Source organism: Carya illinoinensis, chromosome 3 (genome assembly GCF_018687715.1).
Source record: "Carya illinoinensis cultivar Pawnee chromosome 3, C.illinoinensisPawnee_v1, whole genome shotgun sequence".
Taxonomy (NCBI): domain Eukaryota; kingdom Viridiplantae; phylum Streptophyta; class Magnoliopsida; order Fagales; family Juglandaceae; genus Carya; species Carya illinoinensis.
Window position 1 is genome coordinate 4,782,107 of NC_056754.1, and position 20,337 is coordinate 4,802,443.

General features: G+C 36.0%; 3 protein-coding genes across 3 annotated transcripts; 1 reads left to right on the forward strand and 2 right to left on the reverse strand.

Moving 5' to 3' along the window:
• Positions 1 to 1,606: 1,606 nt before the first annotated feature.
• Positions 1,607 to 6,303, forward strand: LOC122302712 (lysine histidine transporter 1-like). The gene is made up of 8 exons (XM_043114109.1): positions 1,607 to 1,846; positions 3,832 to 3,989; positions 4,149 to 4,532; positions 4,703 to 5,096; positions 5,190 to 5,295; positions 5,423 to 5,514; positions 5,640 to 5,708; positions 5,807 to 6,303. Exons 1-8 carry the CDS (start codon positions 1,799 to 1,801, stop codon positions 5,903 to 5,905), a joined length of 1,350 nt encoding a protein of 449 aa, XP_042970043.1. The 5' UTR covers positions 1,607 to 1,798; the 3' UTR covers positions 5,906 to 6,303.
• A 359-nt stretch (positions 6,304 to 6,662) lies between these two features.
• Positions 6,663 to 8,208, reverse strand: LOC122302713 (TLC domain-containing protein At5g14285-like). The gene has a single exon (XM_043114110.1). The coding sequence runs from the start codon at positions 7,764 to 7,766 to the stop codon at positions 7,023 to 7,025; it is 744 nt and encodes a 247-aa protein (XP_042970044.1). The 5' UTR covers positions 7,767 to 8,208; the 3' UTR covers positions 6,663 to 7,022.
• A 144-nt stretch (positions 8,209 to 8,352) lies between these two features.
• On the reverse strand, positions 8,353 to 15,794 carry LOC122302711 (transcription factor GTE8). Its single transcript, XM_043114108.1, has 11 exons — positions 15,538 to 15,794; positions 13,605 to 14,952; positions 13,454 to 13,502; positions 13,148 to 13,279; positions 12,709 to 12,782; positions 12,389 to 12,461; positions 9,407 to 9,487; positions 9,213 to 9,328; positions 9,035 to 9,101; positions 8,767 to 8,897; positions 8,353 to 8,693 (listed from the first exon to the last, which is right to left on the reverse strand). Exons 2-11 carry the CDS (start codon positions 14,859 to 14,861, stop codon positions 8,433 to 8,435), a joined length of 2,241 nt encoding a protein of 746 aa, XP_042970042.1. The 5' UTR covers positions 14,862 to 14,952; positions 15,538 to 15,794; the 3' UTR covers positions 8,353 to 8,432.
• Positions 15,795 to 20,337: the final 4,543 nt, after the last annotated feature.

Here is a 20,337-nt window from a genome sequence, read left to right on the forward strand (position 1 = left end):
AAGCCAAATTCAGAAAATTAATTATAGACAATTCCATTATTTATAAGTTAGTATGTAAATACAGGATTATAGAATTATAAAAAGTTTCAATACAATTTTTTATATTAATTGATATGACAAACTTTTTACAACATTATATAGAATTGTTTTAGTGCATTTTAAAATCGAAAATAGTATAAAGAAGTCTTATACCACACATTTTTACTTAACTAACACGTGATTTATCATTTTTGTTATTTTATTTAAACATGCATGTATTTAAACATTAAGATAGAATGATAAATTACACATTGATTAGATAGATTTATGTGGTGTAAGTCTTTCAGATAAAATCTCTTTTAATACTCTTCGAGAATTGCATTACGTTTGCTATTAAGTTTTTCAGTCAGAGTCGGAGTTAGAGTTGAATGTGTCTTTGGGAGTCTGGACTAACTCTGACTTTGATATTGTATATATGTTATAAAAATATATATTTATCTATATATTTATCATATTATAGTTATATAATTATATAACTAGAACTTATATAATTAAATTCAATAATATACTAATATGAGCTAATTATTATAAATTAATATACTTATACGATAACAAAAAGACTAATAATAGTTTAGCATATGTAAACATTATAGTATTACAACCATGCACAATCAAGTATATAAATAAGTTAGATACTAATATTGAAACAAGTATAGTATAATAAGTTAATAACATACCATACTAATTTACTAAAATATAATTACATGTAATTAGACACTAGAAATTAGTATTGTGTAAAAATAAGTTAGACACTAGTATAATATAATAACATGTAATACTATAGTATAGAAATAAGTCTAATATAATAAATTAATAACACATAATATTATAGTATAATGAAATGTAATTGGACACTCAAAATAATATGTAATATTATAATATGATAACATATAATTAAAACTATAGTACTATACGTATAGTATAAAAATAAATTATATATTAGTATAGAAGTAAATCAACATCGAATGATTTATTTTTAATTTTTGAAAAATTTAAAATTTGAAAACTCACAAAAAATTCTTTTTAAAAATTGGCTAAATATAAAATTAAAAAAAAAATCTAAAATCCGATTCCACTCTAGTAGGTCGGAGTCAAATTAGAGTCTATACAAATTAAAGTCAGAGTTGGAGTTTAGATTTAAACTCCGACTAAGTCGATATTTATCCCTACTTTAGGGGGCATTTTACTCAGAAAAAGAAGTGAATTTAATAATAATAATAATAATAATAATAATAATAATAATAATAAAATCAAAATTTTATGGTCAATGGATTATTTGACAATCCGCGTGTATGGTTTGAATAGTATTATATATAATTATTTTTATATATTTTATTAATGTGATTAATTATATAAAAATTTTGTAATATTTAATTAATCATATCAAAAGGTATATAAAAAAAAATACTCAAAAAGAGTGTACGTAACATTTTTTTTATTGTTGGAAATTTCTGCATATCCAAACTCATACAATTCAATAAGCAAAAGATTCTATCAAACTGAAAGGACGCTGCTTCGCTGCCTGTCCACCATTAAAATACGTTGCTGTTTCGCTGAGTCAAACAAAAACGCACGTCACCTTCAAGAAACTCGTCCCTTCCTTCCCAGCTCCCCCCCTCTCTCTCTCCCAAACTCTTTAAATACACAGATCCATCCAGTATTTTTGTAACCTGGAACGTGTTGCATTTATATTCACGCTTTCTTCCGCCATTTCTACCTGTCTGGTTTCTGCAATTATCTGCAGCGAACACGTACAGCCATGGGAACTCAAGCTCCCAGTCATCAGAACTCATACGACAGCGCTGACGTTAGTCTCTCTCTCTCTATCTCTCTCTCTCTCTCACACACACAAACACAAACACAATGGAAGTTCTGAAATTCCCAAAATCGCTGGAGTTCTGTATTGAGCTCTTCCTTATTTTATCTTCCTTTAAAAGTTATGTCTCAACGTTTTCATGCCGTATTACATGCTTCCCATAGAACACAAACTCCAACAATTAGATGACCCCTCTTTGATAAAAATGGTAAGATATTATAAGCCATTCAGAAGCATATTGTAGCAAACAATTCCGAGTGTACATATTGTTTTTCTTAGTTCTTGCCTTGCAAATATATAGATTTTTTTGGAGCTAATTACCCATTACATGATAGATAATGATGTCCGTTAATTGCACCGCCCGAGGGATTTACCTCTTTATTTCTCCTTTCTTTCAGTTTAGGAAAATGGATATGGGATTGACGTACATGTTCATCAAATATATTTTAATTATCACTACTTTTTGAGTCTCCAAAATTATATCGAGATCAATCCTTTCCCTACAATTGGCCAGGGAAATGATAATTTTTCCCCTTTGAAGGGATAATGAAATAGATTGATTCTAGACTTTTGTTGTTCTCTGTTTTCTTTTTTTATTTTTTATTTTTTATTTTTACCTTTCCCCATAGTCTAAGCTGAAATGTTTATCAGAAGGGTCAGAAACAATACATTGGGGCAAAACGGGACCCCGCAATTCATTTGGCTGAAAGAACTGATCTCCTGGACTCAAACTTTCCGCTCACGGCACCTTATTGTCTAGTTTTGATTTTTCATAGACACCCCTAATAAAACGGAACTTCTTCCATGTAACATGCATCCATCTTAATTCGCCGCTGCACACGCATATCATCATGCTAACAGCTTTCATTCAATTGGTATTTAAATATATTTGTATATTTGTTTCTCATCCTTATTTTGGCCTGGCCTTCAACGTTCAAACAATTTGACCCAGTTTCTAACTTAGGACCTTTTAAATAATGGCCCTTGTGTGCTGGCAATAGGATGCCTATGTCAATTATTTTTTTAATGTTATGCTTGACAGCAACTTTTAGTGAGCTTTTTGCATAACTATACGCTTGAAAATGAAGTCATACTGCATGTACCAAATCCCATGTGCCTTAGCTGGCAATTCTTAACTCCTTCGGTCAATATGAGTATACCAAACGAGCTAGAGAACATGAATAAGATTTTTAGCAGATACCCATGTACTTCTTTCTTCTGCAGTTTGTATGTCAAAGTAAACTTGCTTTTTGTTTTGTTTTGAGCAAGATACCTGCGATGGGAAAGTATGGGAATAGTTGCACCTAATATTCCAAGGAAAGTTACTAGGTAATTGTGTGGATGGAAAAGATATTGGAGGCTGTTGATCACTATCTTTTAGGAGCTGGGCCTTACTTACTAGGTTGGCTGAGGATGTTGGTTCATGCCTAAGCAGCCAATGGAGAATTTCAATGTCATGGGTCAATAATGTGTGTTGAATAAGCTTTGAGCAAATCAATTGGTTCAGTTGAGTAGGTCCCGAATAAGAAGAGACCTTTCACGATAATAGGACACTTTGGAAGCAAACTATGAAGCTGTATACCATATGACAACTTATAATGGCCTTTTTTGTTTGTTTCTCCCCATAGATTTGGCGGATCCCCACCATCAACATTGGCTAAAATCAGATACCAAAATCATGTAGAAATTTTATGGTAATTTACAATTATGGAACCTTCTAGGCTTTAGCACTCAGAAAGATCATAATTTTCTGCATAACCAAAGCCACTTAATATACGAATGAGTTCCGATTAAAAAGGCAAGCATTACCTTTTGAATGGTCTTGCCTTGTTTGTTTCTCCAGTCTTTCTGGTTCAACTTTGCTGACCAGCATGAGCATTAGTGTGCAAATAGCTAGACTATTTTTTCGTTTTTTATGAAATGGTCTTTACATTGTCGTTCATACTGATGAAGAATAGTGCAATTATTGACTACAGACTGATGAAAAACTAGCGAAGCAGAAAGCTATTGATGAATGGCTTCCGATTACTTCTGCGAGGAATGCAAAATGGTGGTATTCAGCTTTCCACAATGTCACTGCCATGGTTGGAGCTGGTGTCCTCGGTCTCCCTTATGCCCTATCAGAGCTTGGATGGTAAGTTTGCGTTAAAGTTTCCACAAGATACATTTAGAGTTGCTTCATAAATTGCATCCAAGGAGATCACCCTCAGAGATCTCTGGTTCGTTTTGTAACTTCACCATGTATAGAATTCACATTTATATTAATGCTGAGCTTTCTTTTTCTCAATTTCAGGGGTCCTGGTGTAGCTGTTCTAGTCCTATCATGGATCATTACTTTATACACTCTATGGCAAATGGTTGAGATGCATGAGATGGTACCTGGGAGACGGTTTGATAGATACCATGAGCTTGGTCAGTATGCTTTTGGTGAAAAACTCGGTCTCTATATCGTGGTGCCCCAACAACTTATTGTTGAGGTTGGTGTGGACATAGTCTACATGGTCACCGGTGGGCAATCGCTGAAGAAGTTCCATGATACAGTCTGTCCAGGTTGTAAAAACATCAAATTAACATACTTCATTATGATCTTTGCCTCTGTTCACTTTGTGCTCTCCCATCTCCCCAACTTCAACTCCATCTCTGGTGTGTCTTTGGCTGCAGCGGTCATGTCCTTGAGGTATAATGTCTCTTGCATTCCATTTCTCTAATCTATTTGCCAGCTTTTGCTGCAAGCAATAACAGAATTTATTATGAAGGCAACAACTCTGTGAAAAAAAAGAAGATAATAAAAAGTTAAACAAAAGTGGGATAGTTACAATAATATGTCACTGTTATGTTATGTGGCAGTTACTCTACCATTGCTTGGGGCGCTTCTGTTGATAAAGGCGTTCAGCCAAATGTGCAATACGGCTATAAAGCCAAGTCTACAGCCGGAACAGTCTTCAACTTCTTTAATGCCTTGGGTACCGTGGCTTTTGCATATGCTGGGCACAATGTAGTGCTCGAGATCCAAGCAACAATCCCATCTACACCGGAAAAGCCTTCCAAAGGGCCCATGTGGAGAGGAGTCGTAGTTGCCTATATAGTTGTCGCTTTGTGCTACTTCCCTGTTTCTCTGATTGGTTATTGGGTGTTCGGTAATGAAGTACAAGACAATATTCTCAAGTCATTGGAGAAGCCTAGTTGGCTTATTGCAATGGCTAACATGTTTGTTGTCATCCATGTTATTGGAAGCTATCAGGTGATGTTCAAACTTCAAACTCTGGTGTACATATCCTCAGAGTAATCGATACTGCTTTACTGAATGAATTTTGCTTCCTTTCTGTTAATGCAGATTTATGCAATGCCAGTGTTTGACATGATAGAAACCGTACTGGTAAAGAAATTGCATTTCAAGCCAAGTAGAACTCTTCGTTTCATTTCACGCAATGTATATGTGGGTAAGGAAACTCCCCCCCTCCCCTCCCCTCCTTTCCATTTGCTTGTGCCATACAAGGTTGCAGGATGACAACCACTGGTTGGTTTTGAACTTGAACCTAAGGTGATAAGAACATTTTTCTATTGCAGCATTGACTATGTTCATCGGCATTACCTTCCCTTTCTTCGATGGTCTTCTTGGATTTTTTGGAGGATTTGCTTTTGCCCCAACTACGTACTTCGTAAGCCACCCTCTGCTTTGATATTTATGCCATTCCTCGTTCGAGCATAACGTTATTTGGAAATATTATTTTGATAATTGTCATCAATGGGACTTAAAATTATCGTTTTCTTTTCAATTCCTCAGCTCCCCTGCATCATGTGGCTTGCCATCTACAAACCAAGGAAGTTCAGCTTATCTTGGTGGGCTAATTGGGTATGTGCCAACTTGATTTTTGTTCAGTTGTTCTCCGTCATTTCTTTTGCTTAGATATTCAAGTGTAGCTGATTTTATTTGGGTTCAATTCATTTCAGTTCTGCATCGTACTTGGCGTTCTTTTGATGATTGTATCGCCTATTGGAGGATTGAGAACTATCATTATTCAAGCCAAGAATTATCAATTTTACTCTTAAGTCATCCTCCCTAGACAAACACGGGTCCCTTCAAACGCAATCTTATAGATATAAGGAAAGCAAAAGATGCTGCTGATGATCATGAGAATAGAGTGCAGACTATGTTACAACTGAGTTTCGCATTCATTGTGACACAAATAGTTTGTCTTTGGAATATGGAGTATTGATACACTAGTTTTCTCTGTGGGGAAAGGGAATTCTGGCCGCAGAACCGACTCAAAGTGGGGAATTTATGCAGGCCATCACTGTTTTTCTTTGCTATTTTGCTTTGTATACATTTATGAATAAGGCTTCTCGTTGTCTCTGTTTATGATTTTCTGAACTGGGTAAAGGCGTTTAACATTGACACATTGTAGCGCGTGGCGTTTCCTTCATTTGCAATACATATTGATTGTCTTCGCCTTTATTTATCAAAAAAAAAAAAATATTGATTGTCTTCGCCTTGTATTTAAAATATGCAAAACAATATTGTTTGGTAGATCATAGAAGGTGTCACTGAAAGTCTCCTTCGAAAGAAATTACACGTCCAAGGCACGAACTCCTCCATTTATAGGCATTGCCTTTGAGGATTATGTTTGTATGCATGGTGATATTTTAAAATCGTTCCATTCTTTTGTGTCATCTTTATGGCGTTATTTCAATTTAGTAATTAGTTTAAATATTAAAATAGTTCATGTGATTAATCCATTGTGCAACGATAACAGAGAAATCAGATTTTACCATTGTAAGGAAGAAAGTTTTGAACTTTACCCAAAGATTTGTGGGGAAACTGCAAGGACCACTTGAATTGACAACCGAAACATGTTAATATCGAAGAAATCGAAAGAGAAATTAATCAGAACATACTTCAAATATCGCCGAATAAGTTTCACAGGCACAGGCTAAATACATTTCAAACTTTTACTAGTTTGAGCAAAGATAACCACGTTTGCCATTGAGGTCGCCATGCTAGCAGCTACTCCACAATTGCGTGGACACCTTCCATCCATAATGGTGGTATTCTGTGACAGACGTGGAACACCCGAATATGGCTGCAAATCACCGAGCAAGGCAAGAACACTGTTTGTCTTCTTCGCTGCCTTGGGCGACGTAGCATTGCTCCTACTGCTATATATATCTATCTAATTTTCTTGTCCAGTTTTCCCGTTCTTTCTCTGTAAAACTCGGCCCAAAGATTCGAAACCCACAATATACTAACAGAAATAGCCGTAAGAATTACAGCAATCCAAGAAACCCACACCCACTTTGGGATCACACTCTTCGCTGCCCCACTCGCATAAAACGTAAACATTTTGTACACAAAATACGGTCCCACGAGACCCCTGACAATCGAATACACCGTGTAAAAGGGGGCAGACAGGAGACCGTACAGTTTCGCGGCGAATACGACGTCGTTCTTCCGCGCATTCGCGAGCGTCCAAGTGTTCTGGCACGCGCTGGTGACCTCGGCCAGGATGAGGAGCACGAGTATGGCGTAGGCGCCATGGGAGACCAGGTACCGACACGTGACGAAGACAAAGAGCGTCGCCAAGTGGTGGGCTATGAAGAGGACGTCGCTGGGGTTGAAGACGATGAAATGGAGAAGGTCCATTAAGAAGTACGCGATGCTGTAATCGAGGACTAAGTTCTGGTGTTCGGTGTTCGGAGACGCAAAATCGGGATTCGAGTCGGCGAGTATGGAATAGGTAGCTAAGAGAACAGCGGGTGTGCCATGGGCAAGGGAGATTAAGCAGCTGGAGGCTTCAGGTCGGTTCTTGGGGCTCCAGTACCGGAAAACGATGAAGTAGGCAACGAGGTAGATGGTGAGGAACATGGAAAAGAATAGAGGGAGAAGAGGGAGGGGGCAAGCTTGAGTTTCCATTGAAATCCTTTGGGATGGAATTGAAATGAATGCAAAGGGAAAGGGAAAGGGAAAGGGAAATCCTAATAAATGACGAGGACGAGGGTGGATAGGTTTGGCGAAGAAAATTGGATGTGAAATTTGAAATTTTAAATGGAAAAACAGATTTTTGAAATTTATGGCATCATCGTCGTTATCGAGAATGGTTCAACAACCAGAACATCCATAATTCAACTACCTGGGCTGCTCTAATCCTAAAATTCTCTCTTTATGGTGGGAAACTGAAACATATTTGTTTTGTATATAAAATAATAGAAAATGTTTGTCCAGCTCGATCTTGACCTGACATTCTTTGCCATTTGTTCTCCAAAGTTACTTGACCAATAATTATGCAGGGTAGCAAGATTCATTTTGCATCAAAACGTTCATACAAATCGACTGATATTGGATCCTGTCCTACTTACTACTGTTCAAAGTTATTTTCCTTTTCAACCAGGGAAGAACTGTTCTGTGCCGTGCTGTTCAGTTTGCTTTTCTTTTTTCTCGCTTCCGTTTAAACAATGTGCAGGCTGAAAAACAAGTGATCCGAATTAATGGATTCAACAGATTCACGACGACGAAAGCTACGAACTTCATTTCTATTCTTTGCCCAATTCATTAGAGAACACAAAATACTATATATATAACTTAGTCTATTTCTCCCTCCTCGACATCATTTACAGGATTACTCGGTGGCTCAACTTCCTCTTCTTCATCCACTTTCATGAACAAACCGAGTTGTTCCAAGGGGTTAGAACCCCCAAACTTGAAACCACCCAAGCCATCCTGTGAGTGATCTGGGCTTGTCTCGTCTGCGGAACTTGGTAACTGCTCAGCTGGGGCAGTCCGAAGCATTTCCAAGTCTTCAAGAAACCGAGAATTATCATTGATTTCAACAGTTTTTCCTATCTGCAAGAGCCAGAATAAGTGATTGAAACCATGGAGACATTTAGCCACATGTAAATATACGGTGCTGATTTACCTGAAGCAATGCTTGTCGTGCTGCTTCTCTCTCCAGCTCCCTCTTCCGTCTAGCCTCAGCAGCAGCTTCAGCTTCTGCTTGCCTTCGAGCTTCTTCAGCAGCCTTGGCTTCTCTTTGTAACCTGGCTTTTTCTGAGTCCACGGTGAAAAAAACTGTTTTGTTAACAGCTGCATTGTTCAACCTTGTCTCCAAACAAAACAGAAATATTTCCTTCTTCTCGGTAAAACAGAAATATCAGAAGAGAACATCAAACGTAATAACTCACAACCTTTCCACCGCTCCAATTCCAGCTCCTCTCTTTCTCGACGCAATTTCTCAGGATCCCGCTTCTCATGCTGATCTCAACCAGATAGATTGAATCCAGTCAAATCCAAATTATTTAACACTCACAAATCAGATATACATAAATACAACAAATTTTTTGACAACTGAAATCCATGACCAACCTGTGCCAGTGTCTTTTCTCGAGCTTTCAAGATTGTATCAGCAAATCGGTTCTTCAAAAGAGCAGCCCGGTAAAGCTTCTCAGGGGAGACCTGCCTTTCGGTTGGAGCACTGTCCCCTACAATTTTTATGGGATGATCAGTTGGAAACTATTCCAAGATTAACAGGCCAGATTCCTTCAGAATCTTATGCTCACCATCTTGATGGCAATCTGAGTCAATAGAACTTGGCTTTTGCTGGGAATTCTGTTCAACTTGATCCAATCCACTGACAGATTCTGCATGTAACCATGCATTAGCAGACAAATAAATATAACACAAAGTTCACTAAAAGAACCAGTGATTAATTGGCAGAATTGGCATGTGAAGTGCGTTTAAACCATGTCTAAGGCACACACTTAGGGCTTGTTTGAAAAAAAAAAAATCTCAAAATTCTCATCTCATCTCCTTCCCCAACTATTACTCAAACACAAATATTTTCAAACTAATAATTACAACTTTCCTAAAATTTCAAACAAAAAATGAAAAATAATAACTTTTTCAAATCTCCAAACAAAAATAATATTACAAAACTATATTCTAACAATATTTTAACTTTATAATATTTTTTTTCAACGTTTTCTCTCTCATTTTTCCAAAACCCCATAAAACATTAACTAAAACTATTTCACTACCATTCACAAACTATCTTACCACTATTTTTAGAGTTCAAGAGGGGCTTGAGACAAAGGGATCCGTCATCTCCATTCTTAATAATTCTTGTTATGGAGGCTCTAAGTCATATGGTGAAGGCTGCTGTAAGGGGAGGATTTATTTCAGGTTTTACGGTGGGTGCTTCTTCTAATGGCTTTACTTCTGTATCACACTTACTTTTTGCCGATTATACTTTAATTTTTTGTGATGCTGTTGAGGATCAGATTAAAGCATTGAGGGCTGTCTTGCCATGTTTTCAAGCCATCTCGGGGTTAAAAGTGAACTTGGGTAAATCGGAGTTGGTCCCGGTGGGAGATGTTCATAATATTATTGATTTAGCAGCTTTTTTGGGATGCAGAGTTTCTTCTTTGCCCATGAAATATCTCGGCCTCCCTTTGGGTGCGTCGTTCAGGGCAAAGTATATTTGGGACGGGGTGGTTGAGAAGATTGAGAAACGGTTGGTGGCATGGAAAAGGATGTATTTATCAAAAGGGAGTAGAATCACCGTTATTAAGAAGTACTCTTTCTAATATCCCAACATATTTTCTTTCTTTATTCCCTTTACCAGTTGGTGTGGCTACTCGTATCGAAAAACTGTATAGAGCTTTTTTGTGGGGAGGTTTGGGTGAGGAGAATAAAGTGCCTTTAGTTAATTGAAAAAAAAAAAAAAAGAAGTTATGCTGTCCAATTGATGTTGGTGGATTGGGAGTTCGTAATTTGTGTAATTTCAATAAGGCTTTATTGGGTATGTGGTTGTGGAGATTTAATAAGGAAGAGGGTGCGATGTGGACGGGGGTGATTGTCCAGAAGTATGAAGTATTGTTTTTTTTTTTTTTTTTTTTTTTTGCCGCCCGCGGGGGGCAGGGAGGGGGGGGTGGTGTTGGGGGTGGTGGTGCACTAAGAAGACCAGGGGGACTAACTAAGTTTATGAAAATTCATTAGAAAAGGATGGGAAAATTTTGAGAAACAAGTTTATCTTGGGGTAGGTGATGGCTCAAGAATTTGTTTCTGGTTTGATGTTTGGTGTGGTGAGACTGCTCTGTTTAGAGCTTTTCCGGTTGTCTTCAGATTGGCTGATAATCAGCAGGCTTCTATTCCAGAGTTGATGAGTTATTCTAATGAAGAGGTGCATTGGAATGTCAGCTTTTTCAGATCTGTTCAGGATTGGGAAATTGAGGAGGTTACAGATTTTTTCAAGTTGCTGTATTCAGTGGTTATTAGAAGACATGAAAGGGATCAAATTTACTGGAAAAGCACAGAGTCTAATAAGTTTTCTGTTAGATCTTTTTATAAGATGATGTATGATCAGCATAATATTTCTTTTCCTTGGAAGAACATTTGCAAGGCTTGTGTTCTGTCTAAGGTTTTTTTTTTTTTGTTTGGACAGCAGCAATTGGAAAAATTCAGGCAACTGATAATTTAAGAAAGCATGGAATGATCATTATGGAGTGGTGCTTCATGTGTAAGAAAGCTGGAGAATCAATGGATCATCTTCTTATATACTGTGATGCGGCCAAAGGGTTATGCGATGGGGTGTTTAGAAGAACTGGACTGTCCCGGGTTATGCTAAAATCCGGGACAGAACTACTTGCATGTTGGCCTAGAATTCATTCTTGCTCTCAAGTGGCAGCAGTGTGGAAGATGATTCCTTTGTGTATTATGTGGTGCATTTGGTTGGAAATGAATGAGGGGTGTTTTAATAATAGAGAACCTTAATAATAAGGAACGAATTGCAGATGAACTCCTGAAATTTTTTTTATGTTTTCCCTGTTTTCTTGGTTTTCAGCCATTGTTCTTAATGGTGGGGCAGTCCATGAGTTTTTATCTTCTTTGCTTTAGTAGTCGAATGTTCTTAGGTGTTTTTTTTGTATACTTCCCATTCATTGAATAAAATTTTTACTTATCAAAAAATAAATTAAAAATCTCACTCCCCAAGCTTGTCTCAATGTATCAACCCTTTTTTTACTCAGAAATTTATTTACTCTATTAGAAGGCGTATCAAAGAAGTGATCATAAGTGTCAGACACAGCCAAGGAAACCCCGCAAAATGTCCATGTTTCATAAGTTAACCAAAGTAACTGATAGTTCTTACCAAACTAGCGATCCAATTTATGGTAGATACAAAGTGAATGCCTTCATATATCACAATTCTATGTCTACAGGAACTTCTTTTCAAAGCCTTGTTTTATGAGTAACATCTTTTAAAACAAAATTGCAGGTATAGTGGCTGAAATTGAAATTTACTACAACATTCAACAATGGCTGTTCTAAATTCTCGGAGACTACAAATAACAGTTCTCCCAGGTTTACTTTTACCAATGATGTCCAAGGAAATTGAAGCTGTGTCGTACAAACTTAATGCTTCCAACACCTTTTTCATGTGATGGGTTATAAGAATCATGTCTTTCCTTTAATACCTTTTTCTTTTTTTTTTTGATAATTAAAGACATAAGAAAGATAAAAAGGATTGTAAAAAGGACACTCACGATTTCCTTCAAGAGCATCAAGAGCATTAGCCTGTTCATCTAATTGGACTGCAGAATTCACAGTTTCTGGTCCCTGAGAAATAAGATATAGTTGAATGCAGGTTGAATATCAATCCAATCCATACAACACAAACCCATAATAATGAAGCAAAGACTGCAAGTAAAGCACAAGAGTTAGTCACCCATCCCCATGACACGTATTACCAAATCAATTGATTGTACTATTATAGGTTAATCATTTATTAGGGAAGCCTAAAAAATAGAGGCTCACAAAAATATTAATTTATTATCAATAAAAACTAGACTGGACCACCGAATACCTTTGGCATATTGGCTGGAATTGAAGCTTTATCACCATCAGATTCACTTTCAGAAGAACTCCCAGAGTCTGAATCTGCAGACATTAGCACACATGTTCTTCCATAAGCATAAAGGATTTAATGTAGTCTCTTCCATCCACATAGGGCTCCAACATAGTTTCAGAATATATCGGACCAAAAGGAAATTATAATTGTTGCCTCAACAAGCCTGATTTCAGGTAAAGATTTATCCTTTTCTTTTATAAGTAAATAAAACTAGACATTAAACACATGTAGAGTATCTGAATGCATGAGCCTTATTAAAAAAGAGGCAAATGCTAGAATCTCAACGCCAAATCACTATCGGCAACGTACAGCACTAAAGATTTATCTCTTGAAAGGATGAATCATGAGAGATACCCAGCGAAATATAGATGACAGGATGACAAACTCAACCTACCCCTGGAGCTGCCTGAACTGATAAATTTGCCGCTTCTATGTGCAGTATCCTTTTCAATCTCCACTGGAGGGTAGCTTGAGATAGGAGGCTCATTTCCACCAATGTCAACATCCTCTTCAGCTGGGTCATTCCCTACAAATGTACAACATAGGAAAAAATAAGCGACGCAAAGCCCTAATGCCTCTTATTTAATCTTGCTATACATCCAAGCCTTCTCCCAAAATTAGGGAAATAAGTAACATAAATTCCTAATGGCAATTCGTGAATTTGGCTTTTACATATGCAACAAATGAAGAAGAATGTAACCTTTGCATGGTTGCATGGATGAATTGCTTGGCACCGATTCATTAAGCAGCTGAAAAAGAGAATACAGGAACATGTATTTATAAAAAATCAGACTAGACATGCAAAATTATCATTTCGACACTTTGGGATTGGAGAAAAGCTGTGATAATACCTCTATTTCACAAGGTTCAGATCTTAGATGGTTCCTTTGTTTCTCCTGCAGATAGTCATCCAAAAGTTTTCGTAAAGTGAACAAGGTATCATCACTGAGATCATCTATATCAATCTCAATTTCATCTTCTCCACATTCCCTTCCATTAGAACTACGCTCCCTTAAGTAATCAATGATATGAGCAGGCACTTCTCCAAGCAAAGACTCCAATTCCCTGCCTAAATTGTGCTTCTCTTCATCTGTCATTGTACGCTTCACTGGCTTTGGCATAACTTCAAGATGCAGCGAAGTAATTTTCCTCTTTTTTGAGGGAGGCATTACTTTTTTAGCAATTACCAGGTCTTCACAAGGGCCAGATTTTTCCGTTAACAGTTGTGCATCAGTCTTCGATAGTTTCTTTTCAATAGATTTCCATCTCAGTTCAAAATATTTAGCGAGAGTATCAGCCATTAAGTGGACATCATTTCCAGGGGGATTATAGGTCATAGCATTGTTGAAAGTGAGCTTCACATCAGCACGAAAATCCAACGGGCTCAAGTACACTCCTGAAGCTAACTTGGTCTTTACCGTCCCCAAATCCATAGGATGCTTAATAACAGTAAGATAATCTGGAATATTCAACTTTGCTACATCAACGGGTGTGTTGAAAACCCATGCATACTGATGGGACATCAATCGTTTCAACAGTGCCTCGCACTGTTTCATCAAAATTACATTTGCAGTACTTGGCGTAGACTCAAACCTTCCAGAAGTACCACGATTCCATCCCCGATGCTTAGAACTAGCAGGATTCAATTTCTTTCCTGGACCATGGCCTGGAGGGTTCAATTTCTTTCCTGGTACAGAAGTCATTGCTGATGACTTTCTGAAATTTTCTACTCGTGGCCCAGTTTGTCCATTACTGCAGCTAAGAATATCACTAGAAGATGACACAGTTACAGCATTAGCTTTTTGCAATTCAACTTTCTTCTGAAGTGCCCGAATCTGTTCAAGTTCCAACTTCAACCTACGTATTAACTCCTTTCTTTCAGACGGCAACGTGTTTGACAAGGGAAGAACTTGCATGGGGACGCCAAATGCATCACAATTATTGGAGTTTAAATTAATACACTTCCTCGTTGGGACACTTGAATCCTCTGAAGCAGTAATTTCTGTGTCAATTCGCCCTGAGCTACCAGAACCCTCCAATTCCCCAGCACCATCAAAGGCATTACCATAATGCCCACTAGGGTATCTAGCGTTCTTCCCCACCATCATATCCTATAATTTAACCAAACACTATTTTTTGTTCCCTCTATCCACCATGCTCCAGAGCAGCGATAGCCACCCAACAGTTCGATCTACAACTCTGCATATTCGAATCATGGAGCTAAAATTTAGATCTTCCCATTAACCTAAATCTATATTTCCCTCCAAGCCAAACAAACAATAAGGCAATTTGTAATTGCGGAGGAACGTAAGAAAGAAAAAATAGGAGTGACATATCAATTTATTTAAAACTCGAACCCCGCCAAAAGAAAGAAAACGTAAATCCACTCAGCTGCGCTTCATACTGGTCGGATTTTTTTTAAGAGCATTATTCTAATATTTTCCCCTTTGTAAGCAACAAAGGATAAACAATGAGGTAAGGTACACCACCACTTCTTTGATTTCATAGATCATAATCGTTTTAAGCCAAATAAAAGAATGAAAATAGAAGCTGAGCTAATAGGAGATTTCAAAACTTCATTAGAATTTAGGAGAGTTTACGACTTAAGTGATAGTTACTCGCTTTCAAGTTGCGAAACCCATACTTTTACACCCGAACTTTCTACAATAACAAAATTGAACAAAGCCCTACCCCTGAGCACCAAATAGCTTTTCAGAACTTTAAACAAACCAAAGAAAACACATTAAAACTTGCAGATTGACCCAAATCCCTAGGAACAATTACCAAAATCGTAGTCGCCGCCTCTCCTTGCAGTCCAATAACCCAATTATCGACCTCCGAAACGAGCTCCGTATCAAGATAAGTTGATGATTCGAAAACCTATATCAAAGAAGCGGCCGAAGAAGAAGAGGCGAACGAACTTCGAGTGTTGGACGGAGAGAGAGAGTACGAGCGTAGGACTCTGCTCTCTAGTCTCTTACCTTAAGCCCACCTCTCCTTACGAAGCCCTTGGAACAACATCCACCGTCAGATTAGAGCCTGAAGGCGATCCTACGGATAAGACTGAAATGAAGTATTAGCTGTCGGTCGTATTTATAGCCAGGCACGGATACGACTGAAAAGCTTGCATTTTTCTCGTGCATCCATCAAGGTTTTTCTAACGTGCAATTAATTTTACCAATACTGTTTAAATAAGTGAATTTTATGGTTTGAAATTTGAATGCTGAATTATGGATTACTTATGTGTTATCGTACAAAGGACACTGCCACTACACACTCAAAATACCAAAATTTTATCTAAATATTTTTTTTTTAAAAAATGACTTAAACATAAAGTTATCCTTCTAAATTAAATTTATAAATTAACGTGATTTGATTTATTATGTTATATTATAAAATTATTTTTATTATAAATTAGATCTGATATTTCATATAAAATCATATCACTTTACAAATTTATCTTGTATATGTGGCACTCATTTTCTTTATTTGTCTTTTCAATTTTTTAAAAAGATAAATCCTTTTTAAACATAAATTAATAATAAATTAGAAAATAAACAACTGAGACAAATCTCGATATTTTTTTGTGTTCAAGTATCATTTTTCAATAGTACAAACAATTATATTCACACTCTCATAAACTTGATGTCTACCCCCCGCCCCCAAAAAAAATCAAGAAAAGAAAAAAGAAAGAATAATTTGAGTTTTGTTATAAACTGTCTTGAATTGTATGACCACATTTATCTAGTCGTCAGTGCATAGTGTCAGCATAGTACTGCATAGTAACTGTCAGCATAGTACTGCATAGTAACTGGCATAGTGAATGGCCGACATATGCACAATGCATAGTGCCAGCATAGTACTGCATAGTAATTAGCATAGTGAGTTGGCCGACATATGCATAGTGCATAGTACTAGCATAGTGCAGCATAGTAAGCTAGCATAGTTTCTTTTGTACGCCTATATATATCGTTGAATTCTTTAAGAAATTCATAAGTTTCATAAACTTTCTGAGCTCTATCTCTTTTTCTCTCCTTTTAAAAGTTTTATAATACGTTATGACTCTCTCTTTTCTATAATTTCATAACACGTTATCAGCACGAAAGTTCTGACGATTTTGAAGCTAGTAGTCCTCAACTTCAAGTAAGTTTTTCAATATATTTTTATATTCCTGATTTATATATGTAAAAAAATGTCAAATCTTATAAAATTGGAATTCGTTGCTCTTGACATTTCTGGAAAAAAATTATTTATCTTGGATCCTTGATGCTGAGATCCATCTGGATGCGATGAACCTGGGAGATACAATTAAAGAAGGAAATCAAGAGTCCCTGCAGGACCGTGCTAAGGCAATGATTTTCCTTCGGCACCATCTTCATGAAGAATTAAAAACTGAGTATCTAACGGTGAAAGATCCACTTATTTTGTGGAATGATTTAAGGGAGAGATATGAACACCAGAAAACTGTAATCCTCCCAAAAGTTCGTCATGATTGGATGCACCTGAGGTTGCAAGACTTCAAGAGTGTTAGTGAGTATAACTCTGCACTCTTTAAAATTAGCTCGCTATTGAAATTATGTGGTGAAAAAGTCACTGATGATGACTTGTTAGGGAAGACATATACTACTTTTCATGCCTCGAATGTGCTCCTGCAGCAGCAGTATCGAGAGCGAAAGTTCAAAAAATATTCTGAACTTATATCTTGTCTTCTATTAGCTGAGCAAAATAATGAGTTTTTGTTAAAAAAATCATCAGTCACGTCCTACTGGTTTTATATCATTCCCTGAAGTGAATGGTACTAGATTTACATCATTCCCAGAAGCGAATGGTGCATCTTTTCAAAGAAAACGAGGGCGTGGACGTGGTAGGAAAAACTATGGAAGTGGAGGTCCTAGAAGTGACCACACTAAAAGGGACAATAATAGATATACATCGTACCACCAGAAGTGGTTCAACTCAGAGAAGGGCAAAGGTCCCCAAAACAAATTTTTAAAGAAAAATGAAGATGGATGCCATAGATGTGGTATGACTGGACATTGGGCTCGTATCTGTCGTACAGATAAGCACTTGGTTGACTTATATCAATCTTCTATAAAAGAAAAAACAAAGAAATTTGAAACAAATTTTACTGAACCATCATATGCTTTAGATTCTATAGATGGAGAAGATATTACAAGTTTTGATGTTTCTGATTTCTTTGAGGATTCTAGTGGTAGAGTTGATCATGAAAGTGTTCCTTTTTAATTAATGTATTTCCTTTATCTTATTATAAAATATTTTATTCTGCAATGTTTTGTAGTAATGAAAGTTTTATTTATTCTTTTATACTTGTTATAAATTATTGATGATATGATTTAATTGAGAATGGAAATGGAACATCCCTGAAGGATCGCCCTAAATCAATAATTTTATTGAGTATCTCATATGAGTGATACTTGTACCAAAAACTCATTATGATTTATGCACCTGAAGTTGCATAATTGAAATTGTGGAAAGAATATATATTTGAATGAACGTCTCAAATGTGCTCCTGAAGTAGTAATATCGAGTATGCTCCTGAAGTAGCAATATGAAATGCAAACGTTCACAATATATTCTAAATCTGTATCAGTGACTGAGCAAAATAATAAGCTTTTAATAAGAATCATTATTCACGTCTTACTAGATCCACATCATTCCCTGAATTGAATGATAATGAATTTATATCATTCTATTCTCTGAAGTGAAAAGAATGATGCGTTTCATTCAAAGAAACTAAGAGATTGGACGTGATAATGAATATTTTTTTGGGTCAGAAGCTCGTATTGGAAAAGCTGTAAGCTTTCTCTTTGAAATGATATTATACAAATTATTAAATGAAATATTATGATGCATCAAAAGGTGATATGATTCAAAATATTTGTATCTTTTCATGGTTATCTTGATCATCCAAAATCAATTACGATAAGTCGAATGATTTTCATATGGACGTCTATAAAAGAACCAGAAGATTCTTCTACTATAAAGTTTTACCACCAGAAATGAAAAGAAAAATTTGCTTGAAGCAAATAAGATGAAATTATTCGACGTTATCTTGATTATCATATGTGAACCAGAAGTTCAGATGATAATTAAATTTTGGATACAATAAGATAAAAATGTCTCATATTCTAGCTGCTAAAATCTCAGCGATGATTGAAGTCCCTGTAGGACAATTAAGAAATTCAGCAGTCTAAAGACATGTATAAAGGCATATGAGACTTATCGATACAAAAGATAGAGTATCTCAAAAGAGAAAGACACAAATAATTTGGTGCTCCTAAAGAGGCCATACCCACAAAACAAGCAATAAAGTCCATCCAAATTCTCTGTATAAAATTCTCCTATATAAACTCTTGAAGAGTACCTCCTGAAGAGGTTTTTCATGAAAATGTCTTCCCTTGAAGAGGGACAGGTACCTGAAAATAACGAGATCTCGTTACATTTCATGAATAATGGAGAAATTATGGATAGAAATAAAATTATTGTCGAAAATATATTTCCATATGAGATGGCAATTGACATTACCAGAAGTAATGATGAAAGTGAATCAAGAATCGTCGAAGAATACGACGTAAAATATTGGCCAAATTTGAAAGAAACAATTCCTACAGAATTGATTCACTAGTAAAATATGATGCATCGGGACTTATAGTCCAAACACCTAAAGAGGTGATACTTGTTGAATGTCAGTGGGTATTTATGGAAATGAAATAAAAATGTGATATATAAATTACGAGTCAGTTTCTCAATTCCTGCAGAATTGATATCACTAAGTAAAATGTGATAAATATAGACGTGAAGTCCAAACACCTAAAGAGGTGATTTTTTTGTTAAATATCAGTGGATATTTATATACATGATATAAAAAGTCTGAAACTTTTAATATGAAAATGTGATATAGAAATCACAAGTTAGTTTCTCGAAGAAACAATATTGATATGATTTTAAAGTAGTTGAAATCATATTAAAATTTTTATTAGCTTGAAAGTTATCGAGAGTTTGGATATGCATGATTAACTGCATATTTATATGGATCATTGGATCATGATATATATATATATATATGAAAATCCCTGAAGGATAGAAAATGTCTGAAACTTCTAATATGAATACATCTGGAAATATGTATTCTATCAAGTTTCAAAGATCCTTATATGATCTAAAGCAATCCAAACGCAAATGAAAACAAGCTATTATTGCAGTTTATATATATGATTTAAATGTCATTGAGGCTCCAGAAGAGCTCATAAAAACTGCACATATTTGAAATATAAATCTGAAACCCTTGCGGCTTCAAGGGGAAGATGGATGATGTTATTAGTCATGAAATACCATCTTTTAATACAATTAGTATTTCAGATTCATATTATGAGTTTGATATGAAGTGTGCATTATTAAAGAAGAAATAAAAGGGAGCACACAGAACATCTACCAAAAGATAGAAACATAAATATGAATATTTGTGAAATATTATTTTATTATCTTGAAGCAAGAATTACAGAAATTTGAGGCACTTTGCCTCATTCTTTAAACGCTCTTGTTCTTCAAGAATCTGGATGGCAT

Coding starts and splice junctions, on each gene's coding strand:
- LOC122302711 (XM_043114108.1), bottom strand. CDS start 14,861: ATGATGGTGGGGAAGAACGCTAGATACCCTAGTGGGCATTATGGTAAT. Junction 8,898..9,034: donor GGAATTGGAGCGGTGGAAAG/GTTGTGAGTTAT, acceptor CCGTGGACTCAG/AAAAAGCCAGGTTACAAAGA. Junction 8,694..8,766: donor CACGACAAGCATTGCTTCAG/GTAAATCAGCAC, acceptor TGGCTCTTGCAG/ATAGGAAAAACTGTTGAAAT.
- LOC122302712 (XM_043114109.1), top strand. CDS start 1,799: ATGGGAACTCAAGCTCCCAGTCATCAGAACTCATACGACAGCGCTGAC. Junction 1,847..3,831: donor ACTCATACGACAGCGCTGAC/GTTAGTCTCTCT, acceptor TATTGACTACAG/ACTGATGAAAAACTAGCGAA. Junction 5,097..5,189: donor ATGTTATTGGAAGCTATCAG/GTGATGTTCAAA, acceptor CTGTTAATGCAG/ATTTATGCAATGCCAGTGTT.
- LOC122302713 (XM_043114110.1), bottom strand. CDS start 7,766: ATGGAAACTCAAGCTTGCCCCCTCCCTCTTCTCCCTCTATTCTTTTCC.